The sequence below is a fragment of the Podarcis bocagei genome, assembly GCF_964188305.1.
Source record: "Podarcis bocagei genome assembly, chromosome: 5".
Lineage (NCBI taxonomy): Eukaryota > Metazoa > Chordata > Lepidosauria > Squamata > Lacertidae > Podarcis > Podarcis bocagei.
Genome location: NC_138129.1, coordinates 55,668,322 through 55,683,479, shown reverse-complemented (window position 1 = coordinate 55,683,479; position 15,158 = coordinate 55,668,322). Strand labels below are relative to the sequence as shown.

At 42.4% G+C, this 15,158-nt stretch overlaps 1 protein-coding gene across 1 annotated transcript in view; it reads right to left on the bottom strand.

The window, feature by feature from the left end:
- The window catches only part of LOC308587760 (uncharacterized protein), a 41,199-nt gene that overhangs the window by 6,351 nt on the left and 19,690 nt on the right, over positions 1-15,158 (bottom strand). The window contains exons 12-19 of the mRNA XM_081195525.1: positions 14,217-14,379; positions 11,377-11,766; positions 6,310-6,451; positions 5,410-5,454; positions 4,310-4,437; positions 1,927-2,057; positions 590-741; positions 123-229 (exon numbers count right to left, since the gene is read on the bottom strand). Coding sequence (XP_081051651.1) covers positions 123-229; positions 590-741; positions 1,927-2,057; positions 4,310-4,437; positions 5,410-5,454; positions 6,310-6,451; positions 11,377-11,766; positions 14,217-14,379 — 1,258 coding nt within the window. The remainder of the gene's footprint in view (positions 1-122; positions 230-589; positions 742-1,926; positions 2,058-4,309; positions 4,438-5,409; positions 5,455-6,309; positions 6,452-11,376; positions 11,767-14,216; positions 14,380-15,158) is intronic.

Below are 15,158 nucleotides of genomic sequence, written 5' to 3'. Positions count from 1 at the left end.
ATATATTGCAGACCATGGGAGTTTTGCTTGGGCTATGTCATCTGAACAGAATAGTGATGGCTGGAAAAGCCCTTAGCAATATAGCATGGCAGGCATAGGTGCATTATTTCTACAATGTCCACCTTTGCGCAAAGAAGAATATCCAGGAAGTCCAAATGCCTCTTCTTCAGAATCTTTTCAAGCTCTTTCTCATTCTTGAGGGAATCCTTCCTCTCGCTTATTACCTTCTCTGCATTGAAAACAAACAGTATGAAATGAATAAAGCTATGTGTAAGAGGCAAGCAAATATATTCAACCTTTTTAGATTTCTCATTTCTCTAACTTTCCTAATAAGTCCACTGTGTTACTAATCATTTAACCCATATTAAATTGTTTTTTTAAATTTTTTCTTCTTTTCACACCTACATTTTATATGCCCTTAGTTCATCATACTGACAGTTACAATTTTTAATTTTCCTAATGGTACTGAAACAGTATGTTTTTGCTTTTGATTTTTCTATTATGAAATAAATTTATATATTAGCTCAGAAGAAGAGGAGAGGGATGAGGAGGAAGAAGAAGATGTTGCTGGGAAGTAAAAGATACATACCTGTGTGATGGTGGGCTATTTTGCAAGCTTTGTAAAACTGACGCCCTTTGGCGCTCAACCGGTAAATGAGATCATTGTGATGCCAAGGTGTTTTCAGTCTTTCATAATACAGGAAGCTGAGATCAAATACAGTTTGAATGTAGGAATTATCTCTGTGGACAGTAGGAAAGTGGAAACAAATATAAGCACAAAATGAAGACAAAAAAGGTAAGATGACATGTTTATTAAAAGTCCCATTTCTAGATCCATTTCTATTTGAGATCGGAGGTAGGGATGAGTGGCATTGTTTTGTAGTGGTTCCACTCCTTCTTCAATGGGTGTTTCCAGAGGGTGATACTTGGGGAGTTCTTCTCAGCTCCACAGAGCCTTTAATGTGGGGTTCATCAGGGTTGAATTTTATCCCCCACAACATCTGCATGAAACTCCTGAGTGGAGTTATCCAGAGTTTTGGAGTATGTTGTCAGCAATATGCTGATTAAACACAGCTCTGCTTCTCCTTTGCATCTGCAGGTGTGGCAGTGCTTGCCTTGGTATGAGCACCAAGAAATTGAAGCTCAATCCAGATAAGACTGAAGCACTGTTAGTGAGTGGTTCCTTGGACTGGATGGATGGGAGGCTGTGTGCTCTTGATGGGGTTACACACCCTCTGAAGGAACGGATACATAATTTGGGGGGTATTTCTGGATCATTTGCTGTCACTTGAGGCCTAGGTGGCATCAGTGGCAAGGTATTCCTTCCATCAACTTCGGCTAGTGGCCTAGCTGTATCCCTATCTGGATACACAACTTATGTTGTGTATACTTTGGTAACCTCTATGTTATAATATAGCAACACGTTATACATATGTCTACCTCTGAAGACAGCTCGGAAACTTCAGCTGGTGCAGAATTCAGCAGCCAGGTCACTCACCAATTAGTTTCTGATTGCCTACTCTCTTCCAAGGTGAGCTAAGACTGGCAGGACAGCTTACGTTATGGTCTTAACCCCTTCATGCATTAATTAGACCCAAGCATGCTGGTTATGTGAGGCTGGTTATCCCACAATAAGGACAAACAAATTGGCCCAGGGGCTAGAGGAAGGAACCCAGGGCCATCCGTTGAAGCCGACAGTTGAAAGATTCATCAGAAACAAAAGAAAGTATTTCTTTGCACAGTTAAACTATAGAATTTGCTCACGAATGATGTAGTGATGGCCAACATCCTGAATGGCTTCATTAACCATATACAGATTGCAGTGGTGATTGCAGCGTCATGTCACTGCTAGCCCATGGCACAAAAAGGAAAGACTGTATCGGCCTGTGGCTCCCACCTTGCCTTAAATAGGCATCTTATACTCACCTGTCCGTTTCAGCATTTTTCTGGTAGCTGAAGGCACATTTCATAATAGTATCAAGAGTCATCAGACTGACATGTTCGAACATCTCCACTGATACTGTGCCATTCTTTGGTACCAGCTTTCCCCATGTATCCTAATGTTTTAGGAAAGGGACAGAAATGAGAAGTCTCATTCTGGGAAAGTCTCTAGAATTATTAGATGATTCGTTATTAGATACTGAAACAATAAATGATCTGCTGTGGTCAATATATGAAAACGTTAGATTGTCAAGTATGTCAGTCGCTGCCCAACTATGGATTTTGCTAGTTAATTGCAGAATAAGTTATATTTATTTTCTGAGGTGTTTTGATTATTTCTTATTCTGGGTCCTTTCATGTACTCACATCACTGAAGGTGAAATTGCACATTACAAGGTAATGACAGTGATCCTTACCCCATAATACTAAGGCATGGCATGGCAGAGAGCATTTCCAAAGGAGAATCATTGGGTGAGAAGTACAGGTGCTTAACCCTTTCCCCATACATCAGTTTGCCTAGACCCCTCCTAGCAGTGGAGGCTAGTTCATTAGGATGACTGGAGCACCGTCCCATCAACCTCAGGGTGACCCCACCCACGTGCCTTTTTACGTATAACCAGTCAAAGGCATGCCTGTGTCCATAGCCTCAGTGTTGCATTTCTAGAACTCAGCATGGAGTAAGATTAGTTGGCTCTGCCTGTCATTTGCTCTGGCGCCACTTATTTTTGACCACCCTGCCTTCTACCCTCCTGGTCGCAATGTGCATCAGGCACCACTGTCTGCTGGGCAGTTTCCTCTACTGGCTCGTAAGCCTAGTTCAGGAACACACATAAAGCCTGTGGGGAGGAAATGTGGAGAAGAATGAAGAGGCGTGAGACAGAATTGAGCATTCTCCATGCTGCCCATTAACTTTCCCCTGCAAATGATCCTTGCATTTGGGAAATGGTTTTGCTAAGATTATGTGCAGCTGTCCCTTGAGAGAGACTCAGCTGTATGCTTCAGGGTCGGGTCTACCATTTGCCCGATAATAAATGTTGGAAATGTAAAGAGACTGAAGGTACATTCTTTCACCTTTGGTGGACATGCCCAAGGATTAAAGCTTTCTGGGAGATGATCTATAACGAAATGAAAAAGGTATTTAAATATACCTTTCTGAAGAAACCAGAGGCCTTTCTCCTGGGCATGGTCGGCCAATTGGTGCCAAAGAAGGACAGAACTTTCTTTATGTATGCCACAACAGCAGCAAGAATACTTATTGCAAAGTATTGGAAGACACAAGATCTACCCACTCTGGAAGCATGGCAGATGAAGGTGATAGACTATATGGAACTGGCGGAAATGACTGGCAGAATCCGAGACCAGGGAGAAGAGTCGGTGGAAGAAGATTGGAAGAAATTTAAAGACTATTTACAGAAACATTGTAAAATTAATGAATGTTAGAATGATGTTGGAATGAATCTATGTGACTTTAGCAGAAATGTATCAAAGATTTAAGAAAAATAGACTGTTAATTGGTGAAAAGAGGGAAAGTAAACTTATATTAAGATCAAGATAAATTTTCAGGATAAAACTTTTGAAGAGAGGGAAAAGATTTGCTGAAATGGATAATTGACTTAGAATACAAAAAAGGGAGGTGTGAGGAGGTCAGGGAAACAAGCAAATGAAAGATAAGTTATGGGAAGGCTTGATTTGTTTTTTCTTTTGTTTTTAATTGTTTCTATTTTTTGTTTTTTATTGTGATGTGTTGTTTTGTCATTGTTTAATTTGGTGTTTTTTCTTTTGCCTTTTTGTAAACTTAAAACCTTAATAAATACTATTTTTTTAAAAAAAAGACGGTGTACCCTGAAACAAAGAAGGCAGATCAGGAGATTCTCAGGAGCTAATGAATTGATCATTAATTCACAGGACTATAAAGGAAAGGGTGATAGCAGGCATTCCAGTCAAAACACTGTCTGCAAAAGTAAACACAGTTTTGACATACAATTCTAGCTAATACAACACTGAACAACCAACCCTTCAAAGTGATGCATTTTAATATTACAGAAAGAAAGCTAATGGTGACCATCCATTTATCTTGAGAAGGTGAATGAACTAATTAAAACAATATTAAGGTTCACAGGTTTATGAAGGAAATTTAGAATTCAATGCTGTTGCAAACTCATTGCCTGAGACCGAAAGGGCTGCTCAACTAGCTTCACACTTTGATGGGGGCTTCTGACTCCAAAAAATCTCCATGGTATGTCAGAGGAGAAAAAGAGAAATTAAAGGCCCTCTGAGTCTGCTCAAAGCAGGACTGAGAACATGAAGGTGGATGAGGAACTTCTTAGACTGGAGCTGACCTCCTGAACATATCAAGGGGGTTTCTTACCAGCATCCTCTTGACTGATTCTGCCATAAGAGTCACATAAGGCTTCAGAATATTGTAATGGAATCCGGGAGTCAGCAGTTTCCGGTGCTGCTGCCACTTTGGCCCATTCAGGATGAGAAGCCCCCTTCCTGCCAAGGAAAGGAAGGAAAATGAGGAACAGAAGCCCAAGATAATGTTGTCTTTCGTAGGCACATACACCAGGGTCAGGGTCACAGGGTAAATTATCCACCACAGATGACAGGGTTTATAGTAGAAGGATCCCCCCAGGACCCATTGAAGTAGGGACTTAATTGCTGGAACAATTCAAGTTAAGAATCTATTTACCTACTAAAGTGTAATGAATATGGGTTGCTCGTGCGTAAGTTACCGCCACTCCTGGCTAAGTTGGCTTGTTAAACCTTTCCTGTCTGGACAGCCCTTCACTTCGTGGCTGCCTCAGTCGCTAGCAGAATCCGTCAGTGGGCGTTTCTTAAACCTTTTCCAGCATAAAAGTTGTTTGACACCAAGTCTCCTCCTTCTCTCCCTGCGCAGAAGTCTTTTGCGCAGGGAGGGTGTGGGTAGCGGAGGACCCATGCTCTCCCCGCTGGTGTCCAGTGTAGAGTCCTGGAGCCCTCTCGCCGATTCCCCCATCTGCCCCCCTTTATCCATGGTGTTGCGCTGATTTCCTTCCCCAGCTGAGCTGCCTCTCTCCCTGCTGGGTCCCTCTCCAGCATCACTTGAGAGCCTTCCCTGCGCCTCTGGCTCCGATGTCAGTTCCCTGACATAAAGGATTTCTGAAACATGGAATGCAGTGTGTATATTTCCTTACAACCCGAGAAGTCCATCTTCACAGACTCTATAAGGACAGACTTTTGAGATTGTAGGGAAACATACTATAGAGTCTGATTCCTGAGCAAAATGGGCAGAAATCAGTTGGCCAGAGGAATAAACCTGGCACTGAAGCCTCCTGGAAGGCACCAGTGGGGAAGGCACCAGCTTAACAAATACTAGCAGCTTCCCAAAGTTTGAACTTTGAAAGCTGAGAATATATGTATATGCTTGATACAAGAATATCACAGTAAATACAGGAATACATAAAATTAGTGAGAGAAAATACATACCAATCCATGGAATTAGGAAGTCGTATGCTACAAGAGCTTTAGGATCTGAATAGTGTGATAAATGAGAGAAAATGAGCTTAGCAAAACATGGTAAAAAACTATTTGTGAGAACAAATTTAAATGTTTAATTTGCTAAATTGCACTCTGTTTCCTCAAGCCAGGCGATTCCTATGGGCACCCAGAGCTCCCTCACTTGCCTCTCTTTGCTTTTCAGCAGCCAGGTCCAAGGCACACTCCCACATCTTTGCACATGAGAATTAAGACAAACAACCTTTTCCTTGCCCATTGGGCAAATTGTCATGCTTCCCCCACTTTCCAAAAGGAAGTATCCAAGTCTCCAGGGTTACCGAGTGGGGGAGCAGGTGGCCAGGATCCCCAATATTGAAAGGGCCGCCCCCCAAATTCTGCAGTGGGCGCACCCACCCACCGCATAGCATGCCATGCTGACATCATGTGCACACGCTGCTGGGCATGCGTGCACAGTGTGCTGACGTCACATAGCCCCAAGCCCACTCAATCATAGTGCAAGGCGTTGCGTGTGCAAGTCTCTAATATACCTGTTGAACTTTGTAGCCTGCAATGTGCCTTCTCTATTAATCTGATCTGAGCATTACAGACTTGAGGGGAACTAGACCTGAGAGTTGGAGCTCTTTGCCTGACAGTGAGGGCCAGGCCACTGACTGGGACTGGTGGGAGTTGTAGTTCAAAACATCTTAAAAGCACCAGCTTGGGGAAGGTTGCTTTAGGAGGGCCTTGAAATATGAATCACATTTGTATCTCAATAAAAGCAAAGAGCAGTGCAACTTAGTGCACAGAGATAAATGCATGGATAATTTTTACAACCTCTAGCATATTCATGTAACTTCACGATCAGAAGGATGTAAGATACAAATTTCTTACCACCTCTGCTGTACACTGCCTTTGCATATTCAGGGTGGTTGAGGGCCAGGAAAGCCAAGAAAGTTCCATACCAAAGTGGATGGCAGTGTGGGTAATTTTCTGTCCATGCTGCTATGTTCAGGAATTCTTCTTCTGGTTTCATCTGCATCATTTTTTTTTTAAAAAAAAAAAATCAGTAGTCAGTTTACATCTCGGACACCGTGATTAAACATTTAGTTCAGGATGAAATCAGACTTAGATGGTTATATGATGAAATGGTTTATAACTTTAAGCTAGGATGCGTATTTAACAATGGAATTATTCACCCCCTTGGCTCTGTCTTAATAGCCCAGTCTTTTAAAACCCGCTTTCTTTCTGTTCTGCACTGAACCTCACAGCTGTAGAAGAACATGCACTGCTTAAGAATGATAAAGCCACTGATGTCTAAATTTTAAGAAGTAAACAGCCACCAAATAATACAGTTAGAAAAACCATTGTTTCCTAATTGAAATAAATTGAACCATTATAATAACGTTATTATATACCATTTATTATTGATTATGCTTCTTTATGTGTGCAAATCTTTCCTCTGTTTTAGGTAAGATTGCATAAGAGAAATAGATCAATCACAAATACAAAGATTTGCACGTCCAATAGGGGAGCCAGGGAGTAGAGGCTGAATGTGGGACTAGAGATTCATGTCTTGGGGAGTCCACAATACATGGCATGACCCTGTTCAAAATTTCAGTCCTCCAGTAGGAGGCTAATATAGATATGCACCCAATGCCTGAGCCAAAGTCTACCTATACCTGTAATCAATAAAGTTGTGACCACTTTTTACCCCTTGTCATGTTTGTTCCTTTACACTATAGCTACTGCTTTTGCACAGGGGTGGAGGGTGCTGTGACTAGACCCACAGTAGGATTTTACAAAGAACATAATAGGACAAGTGCAGAGAACCTTTGGCTCTCTTGAATTTGCTGAATTACAACTCCCATCAGCCTTAGCAAGCATGAGCAGTGCCTATGGCTGATGGGAGTTGTAGCTGAACAACATCTAGCAAGCCAAAGGTACCTTGGAACTGTTGTGGGACATATAAGTGTATAGAAACTAACAAGAGAGAAGCTGGGATATGCCTGTGATAAATGTGTGCACACATTTTGAGTTTTCCATCATAAGCATGGGTATTAGAGGAGAGAGGCTCTTTTAAAACTAGGGTTTTCCCTAGTTCTCTTGATGAAAGAAAATGTGTTGTTTCCCCGCCACCTGCCAAGCAATCATCTGAGCCAGCAAAAGATTGCAGAGTGCTCGGCATACATGAACAATGTCTCAGGTGGTATGTTGAAGTTGCATCATTGATTTTCAATTTTAAATAAGCAATGGTAATTTAATAATTGCTTGTTGGCTGTCAATGTCTTGACCTAGTTATGGATCAGGCTTTTATTTTCAAAGTAAAATAAACTCTGTATGCCAGTCTTGTGTTTAGGAAAAAGAAAATATGGCCCCCCTCTAAAATTTAAAAGCTTGAGATTCCATAACACATGAGTCACAACTGTGCAATTTTGCACTCAGAATCCTTCTCATTTTTTCACAATGGAATGGCATTCCAAATTGTCACTTTGTTGAAAGTGTATTTCTCCCCCAACCACAAGTGCCTAATGATAAGAAAATATTCAGGAAGGTATCAGTCAAGGCCAAGTTAATGTTATACTTCTAGAACGTACGATGGGTGTGGAATAATCATATCATCATAAAGTCCTTAAGTCATGAGCAGATAACATGCTGTTTATGCTGCTCTTCGTGCTCAGCACAGATTATATGAGGTTCTCTATTATTTTCCTTCAAAGTGCTCTCAGGAAGAAATGTTTGTTTCTACTGGCTGAGTAGATTCTTTGGTTTCTGAATGTTGACTTAAATGTTCGCAGTTCAGCCCTGTATCTGGCAATGGCTGAAAGCTGTTAGTACAAACGTGATGAGAAATTCCATCATTTGTCGCTTGCTTGCATTTCAAAAAGTGTGAAGCAAACAAGATATGAGGAAGTAATGGCATGAAGCACTCCTTACAGCTTGGCTTAGCATAATGGCTGGCAGATCTGCTATAGCTGATCTCTAGTGCTGTTGCTGCAGGTTGCAATTATTTACCTTGGATCTAGTTACAGTCAGGTAGCCATGTTAGTCTGCCGTAGTCAAAACAAAATAAAAATAATCAATTCAGTAGCACCTTATCTTCAGATAACAGAAGTGTGCATGCACACGAAAGCTCATACCAATAACAAACTTAGTTGGTCTCTAAGGTGCTACTGGAAGGATTTTTTTTTTATTTACCTTGGAATATGACTTAGTTTAAAGTTCAGCAATGTTCTGAACTGAGCACAGTGTCCCCCAAAAGCTCTTCTCTAGCTTGGAATGTAAACTGAACTCCTGAGTAGGGACAGCGGCGTAGCATGGGTTATCAGCACCCGGGGCAAGGCAAGTAATTTGCGCCCCCTAACCCAGGGCAAGGCAATTAATTTGCGCCCCCTAACCCGGGGCAAGGCAAGTACAGTAATTTAATCTCCCAAGCAGCGAGGCTTCTCTTTCCCCCGCGCTCTCCTGGAGCTGCCTCTTTTCTTTCCTTTTTTCCCTTTCTCCAAGGCTTTTCGCTTTCTCTCCTTAATTGATTCCTCCTCCACACCGCAGCGTTTCCTGGCTGCTCCCCCCCCTTCCCCTCTCTCTCCTCCTCGCTCTGCTTGCCTTGCCCTGCCCTGCCTGAGGGCGCCCTGAGGAGACTCCGCTCTCCTTTTTGACCAGGCGAGGTGGAAAAGTCTCTTCCCGCCCCCTCGCCAGACTCCCTGCTCGGCTCGGCTCACTACCCAGGCGGCCAGTGGAGAGAGAGCCGCAATTACCATAAAGCTCCTCTCCCTCCGCTTCGCCAAGCTGTCAAAGCCCGGCAGCAGCGGCAACGCCAGCAGCAGGCGCAGCCAGACCCCCGCCAGCCAGCCAGCCAGCCAGCCCGCCCGCCCGCCCGCCCGGCTTCCTCTCCTTTTTTTGCCCGCGGCAGAAGGCTTCACTCTCCCCCTTCCGCGACCTCCTCGCCAAGCCGAGCGAGCGCGGGCTCCCTAACCCGTGGATTTTAGTAGGGGCAGAGAGCTGCTAGTGCGAGCGCGCCCCCCGCCCATGTTGCGCCCGGTGCGGCCGGCCCCCCTGGCACCCCCCATGCTACGCCACTGAGTAGGGATACTGATTCAGTTCACATTTAAAGGTGGATATGCAAAATTCTCATGTTCCAAAACAATATGAGAATCAAAACACAATCGTCCTGTGAAATTCACACTTACCTGAATTTTGTGGTGCAGTTCTCCAAGCAAATAACGTTTAGAAAAATTTATATATTAGGTAAAGGTGTGCATAAAAACAAACATGCGTAAAAATAATGTACAAAGATGCACAGTATAGGGAAAAAAGTTTGCAAAAATGTGTGTACAGTGGTACCTCTGGTTACGAACTGAATTCGTTCCGGAGGTCCATTCTTAACCTGAAACTGTTCTTAACCTCAAGTACCACTTTAGCTAATGGGGCCTCCCGCTACCGCTACACCACCGCCGTGCGATTTCTGTTCTCATCCTGAGGTAACGTTCTTAACCCGAGGTACTACTTCCAGGTTAGCGGAGTCTGTAACCCAAAGTGTTTGTAACCCAAGGTGTTTGTAACCCGAGATACCACTGTATTAGTTAAAAGTGCATTAAAAATGTGTTTCTTAGGAGACATTTATGGTAAAATGCTAAATAATTTGTATGAAAATTTTATTTAAAAAATATATATATATAATCTGCAAGTTACTGCAGAAATGTAGAGAACCAAATTGAAGTTTGGACAAATAAGCATAGCTGTCAACGTTTCCCTTTTTTAAAGGGAAATTCCCTTATTCCAAATAGGATTCCTTGCAAGAAAGAGAAATGTTGACAGCTATGCAAATAAGAAACAGACAATACTGAGACTGAGAGATTATTCATCCCTATTTCTGAATATACATAGTCAGTATTCAACAGACCAGGTACAGTACCCCAAGCCAGCTGTCTTGTAGGTTTAAACAGACTGAATGACAGCATTAATGAAACAGCGCATTTGATATAAAATATCCTTTCAAAATGTGACATGAAGCTGAGAAACCGCTGTGGCTGGATTCCTCTTAGCACAAAATATGAATTGGAACCAATGCTCAAGAAAGCAGTTAAAATTGTGCTGATGTTGTTTTATGTCTCTATTTTGTTTCTGGACTAACAGGCAGCAGAAGTTCACAAGCATCCTTAGACTCTACCTGCCTTGGTACAACAAACTGCATTCTGCAAGATGGCTCTTTTAGCCAGGCTGTCAAGAGTGCTACACATGTTTTACAACAAATATATGGGGCCAATGGTTTGTCTTGATCACCTACCACAATACCAAAATAAAGTGTGCGTGCCTTTCAAACAAGTGGAGTGAAACTTCGTTTCTGAGATTTAAATGTTAATTCTCTACACACATAGCAGAAACTTTTTGGGTGATTTAACGTATTGCTGTGGTATGAGGACAAAGAAAGTACTAAGTGGAGAAGCCATATTGGAAAAGGGAATGTTTTGCTTAGTTGATACAGCAAACATGTATGAAATAATCATAATTAAAATACAGTGATAAAATCACTAAAACTTTTTAAAAAGATACAGGTCACTAAATCATATGGTTGAGTAGGCTTGGTGAAATAAAGACATGTTCAGTCAGTGTCCAAACCACTGTGGTGAGGGAGCCTGCCTAGTGTCAACAAATAGGGAGGGAGTCCCAAAGCACACAAAAATATTTCTTCTTGCAAATGTGGACAAACATTACACAGCACTTTTAAAAGTGCAAGCAGACTTTTCCTTGCATTTGAAAGGGTTAAGACCTTCTCCTAAATCTCTGTTAGTAGAAAAAGCAAGCGAAAAGCACTTTTCTCACTATGTTTACATAACACAAAAGAATGTGGGCATCAATCCATTACTTTCTTAGCATAAAGCTTAGCAAATACATAGATAAAGACACTTTCTCCAACACCTTCGCTCTGCCACACACATGCCGCCTGCACAGCCACCTTACCATTTTGACATGGCCATATAGCCAGTGAGCGGGAGGTCCTGGAAAACTGCTGAGAACTTTGACCAGGTACTGTTTTTTCTGATACAGCTGAACAGCTTTCAGGGCCACATAGGCAAAGCTCAAAATAATTGTCAAGTGGAAAATATGAGATAAATCCCAAGGCAGCCAAGACCAAGAAGAATTTAGGACCATCTCTGGAAGAGTTTTCACACTCCCACCTTGGTTTACTGTGCCTTCTTCCACTGAGCTGCTATTGCTAAAAGTGCCAGGTCTAGAAGGAGTTCTAGTCCTAATACTGAACACTATCTTTTTGCAAATTGCTGTAATCTCTGGTACATTACCAGGGAAATCAGAAGTATTCGCCTGCAAGAACCACCCACGTACTTTCCCTCAAAGATTAAACTTATTGACTATAGGAACTGTAATTTGAGTCCAGCCAAAGTCTACTGGGTGGGACCAACAACCAATAACATTCTCCCTTTCAGCTTTCCTTTTTCTCTGCCAAGAAACAGTGTAACAACTATTGTGCCCTTTAATATCTATTCAGTCATAAAAAATGCAGTTCCTAGATATGACTGTGTTGGATGTGAATGTGTGTGTGTGTATGTGTGTGTGTTGAGGTCATATAATTACACTCTGCAAGCATTAACCTGAGTTTTATTGTATGAAAGTACAATTATTTATCTAGTGTATTGCCATGTCACAAGGTCACAGATCACACAGCTCAAGCTTCTGATAGCAGGAGCTGAGAAGCACAAGATTTATGCAGTAGAAAACAAAATAAAAATACAGAAATTATGCAAATTTGACTGGAGCTATGAATCAGGGTAAGGGGACTTCGGCTTTTTCCATGGGACATTCTGCCAATCAAAATCACGTCCCAAGGATATATACAGTGGTACCTCGGGTTACATATGCTTCAGGTTACATACGCTTCAGGTTACAGACTCCACTAACCCAGAAATAGTGCTTCAGGTTAAGAGCTTTGCTTCAGGATGAGAACAGAAATTGTGCTCCAGCGGCGCAGCGGCAGCAGGAGGCCCCATTAGCTAAAGTGGTGCTTCAGGTTAAGAACAGTTTCAGGTTAAGAATGGACCTCTGGAACGAATTAAGTACTTAACCCGAGGTACCACTGTACAGTGCTATTTTTCTAGAAAAAGAGGTGCTGGAACTCACTATGAACACCTCCCTTGTTTTCTTAGAATGGCAGTGGTGGCGGAACTGAGTTCCTGTTAATTCCCTCTGAAAAAAAGCCCTGGATATATGGAACCATTGGATCCTTAAGGTATCCTGCGTCCATGTTGTTTGGGGCCCTGTAAATTAATGCAATAATTTTGAACTTGGTCCAGTGGGGTATGGGTATCCAGTGAAAGCTTTTAAGCCCCAGAGTTATGTGCTGGCTGTAGTCTGTCCCCGCCATCAGTCTAGCTGCAGCGTTATGCTCCAGCTGGGAGAATTTCCAGATCAGGAGCAACGGTAATCTCAGAGACGTCAACAGGATTTCCTGGGCCTGGTACATTGTATGTGGATTGGGCCCCCTGCTGCTGCTTATGTATCTATATTAACATAACCCAGCCCACCTCACAGGGCTGCTACAAATATAGAAGCAGGTAGGGGAGGAAAATGTACACATTTGAGCTGCTGGGTAGAAAAACAAGTTACAGGTATGCTACACAGTGCATAGTTGTACTATGGAATCAAACACGCCACCTGGCGATTGAGGAGGCAAGGGCCATGTGATGTCTTGACTTGTTCTTACTGATGGTGGCTTAGATGGTCATTGGAACAACTGAAGTCATGTCTGATGCTACCTAAAGAGGAATGGTTCAATAATGTCCTGGATATAGCCTTATCTGAATGTCTTACACAACACAGATGAGTTGTACATATTTTATGGGCTAATAGCCGTAAATAAAATTAAGTAAGTTAAGTAAGTAAGAGTGCTGAGAGAAGTGATGCAAAGAAATATTGGCTCAAGGAAGTTTGGGTTGCCCCCCCCCTTTATTAGTAAGGACACAAAATTCTCAGGTCTTCCCAATATCCATGCTTCACTGTGTGTGGGGAGGGGGAGGGAAATCACACAATACAACTCTTCTGAGACCATTTAACCAGCTACTCTGGCACTGTACTAGGTTTTATTATAATCTGTGTCTGTAACTGGATTCTGTTGTGCATGCTTACTTGAAGTTGTTCAACACCATGGCTGCTTCTCATAGAGGCTTTTCCTTCCTTCCTTCCTTCCTTCCTTCCTTCCTTCCTTCCTTCCTTCCTTCCTTCCTTAATATCTTACCCTTCCTCCCAATGGAGCCAAGGGAGGCAAACACTCAAGCAATTTTTTTAATTCAAACACATTGGGGGGGGGGAGGATTCCAATACAAGTGCAGGCTAGGAAAGATTTCCACTTAAAAGGCTTGTTGGAAGAGGAAGGTCCTTGACAGGTACTGAAAAACAGCAGGGATGGCAGTATCATAGCTCTTTAAATATATAAAGTAAAACCTCGGTCGTCAAACATAATCTGTTCCGGAAGCCCATTAGGCTTCCGAAACGTTCGACAACTGAGACACAGCTTCCAATTGGTTGCAAGAGTTTCCTGCACTCAAGTGGAAGTCGCGTCAGATATTCGGCTTCTGAAAAATGTGTGAAAGCCAGAGCATTTACTTCCAGGTTTTTGGCGTTCAGGAGCTGAAACGTTTGGAAATGGAGCCGTTCGGAAGCCGAGGTTTAACTGTAATATATTTCTTCTAATCTATCAAATAGCGATAAAGTTAACACATCTTAGCAGCTCCACAAGTTTTATTATTTACAAGAGTCATGTTCTGTGGTTGACAGAGAATCTATGCAAGCTTCTTTAAATATAAGTGAATCCCATTCCAAGAGCGCATTATGAGCTGAGGTTTCTCAAGGGGAGGATTAGCAGGATCTGGCGCTACTTGGAAGCGCAGCAAAGTCAGAGCAACCGCCAGTTTCAACTCCATCATAGCAAACTGTTGCCCAATGCAATTCCTGAGGAAGAAAAAACATTCAAGCTGAAACTTGAACAGGCCCATAATAATTTTTTATTTAGTATTTCATGTCATAAGAATCATATATAAGCATCGCCACACTTACATGGGGGGCCCCGCATGCATAAGGTGCAGAGCCCCCCCAAACGCCTTTTCTGTCACTCTCTCTTCAATCCATACCAAAAATACGGTATCCAAAAATATCCTGGGGCTGGCAGGAAGCTGAAGGACACACAGGAAAGCAGCAGCTACATCAGCTGTTAGGCGGAGAGGCTGGGCAGCACAAACAAAGCCTTGCTGCACCTCTGGCCTTCTTTGAGGCTTCCTCTGCCCTCGCTGAGGGTCTCCTCATGAACTATGAGGACTCTACAGCTCTCTCCTGCCATTTCCAGGCATGAATTGGATTATTTAATTATCTCCCGGTACTTCACGTATGGGGAGTCACCTGCTTGTAGAAATAAATCTCAAAGTGGTTTACATACAAGATAAAACAATACAAATTTACAACCATGATTTAAAACATACAGGAATCTAGCAACAGAATAGCCCACAAACAAATTAAAACTCATACAAACTTTCTAAACATTTCAGTACGTGTGTCTAAACAAGAATGCAGGTGCTGAAAACCCATAAACCCTGAACCTGTGTGGTCTTCAATTTGCAACCAGCTCCTCAGCTGTCCTTGTTTATTCCAGCTGCAGAACTAATGGGTAACTAGAATATGAAATGAATGAAGAAGTGATGGGAAATGGGATATTTTGGTGTGGGGGTGGGAATACC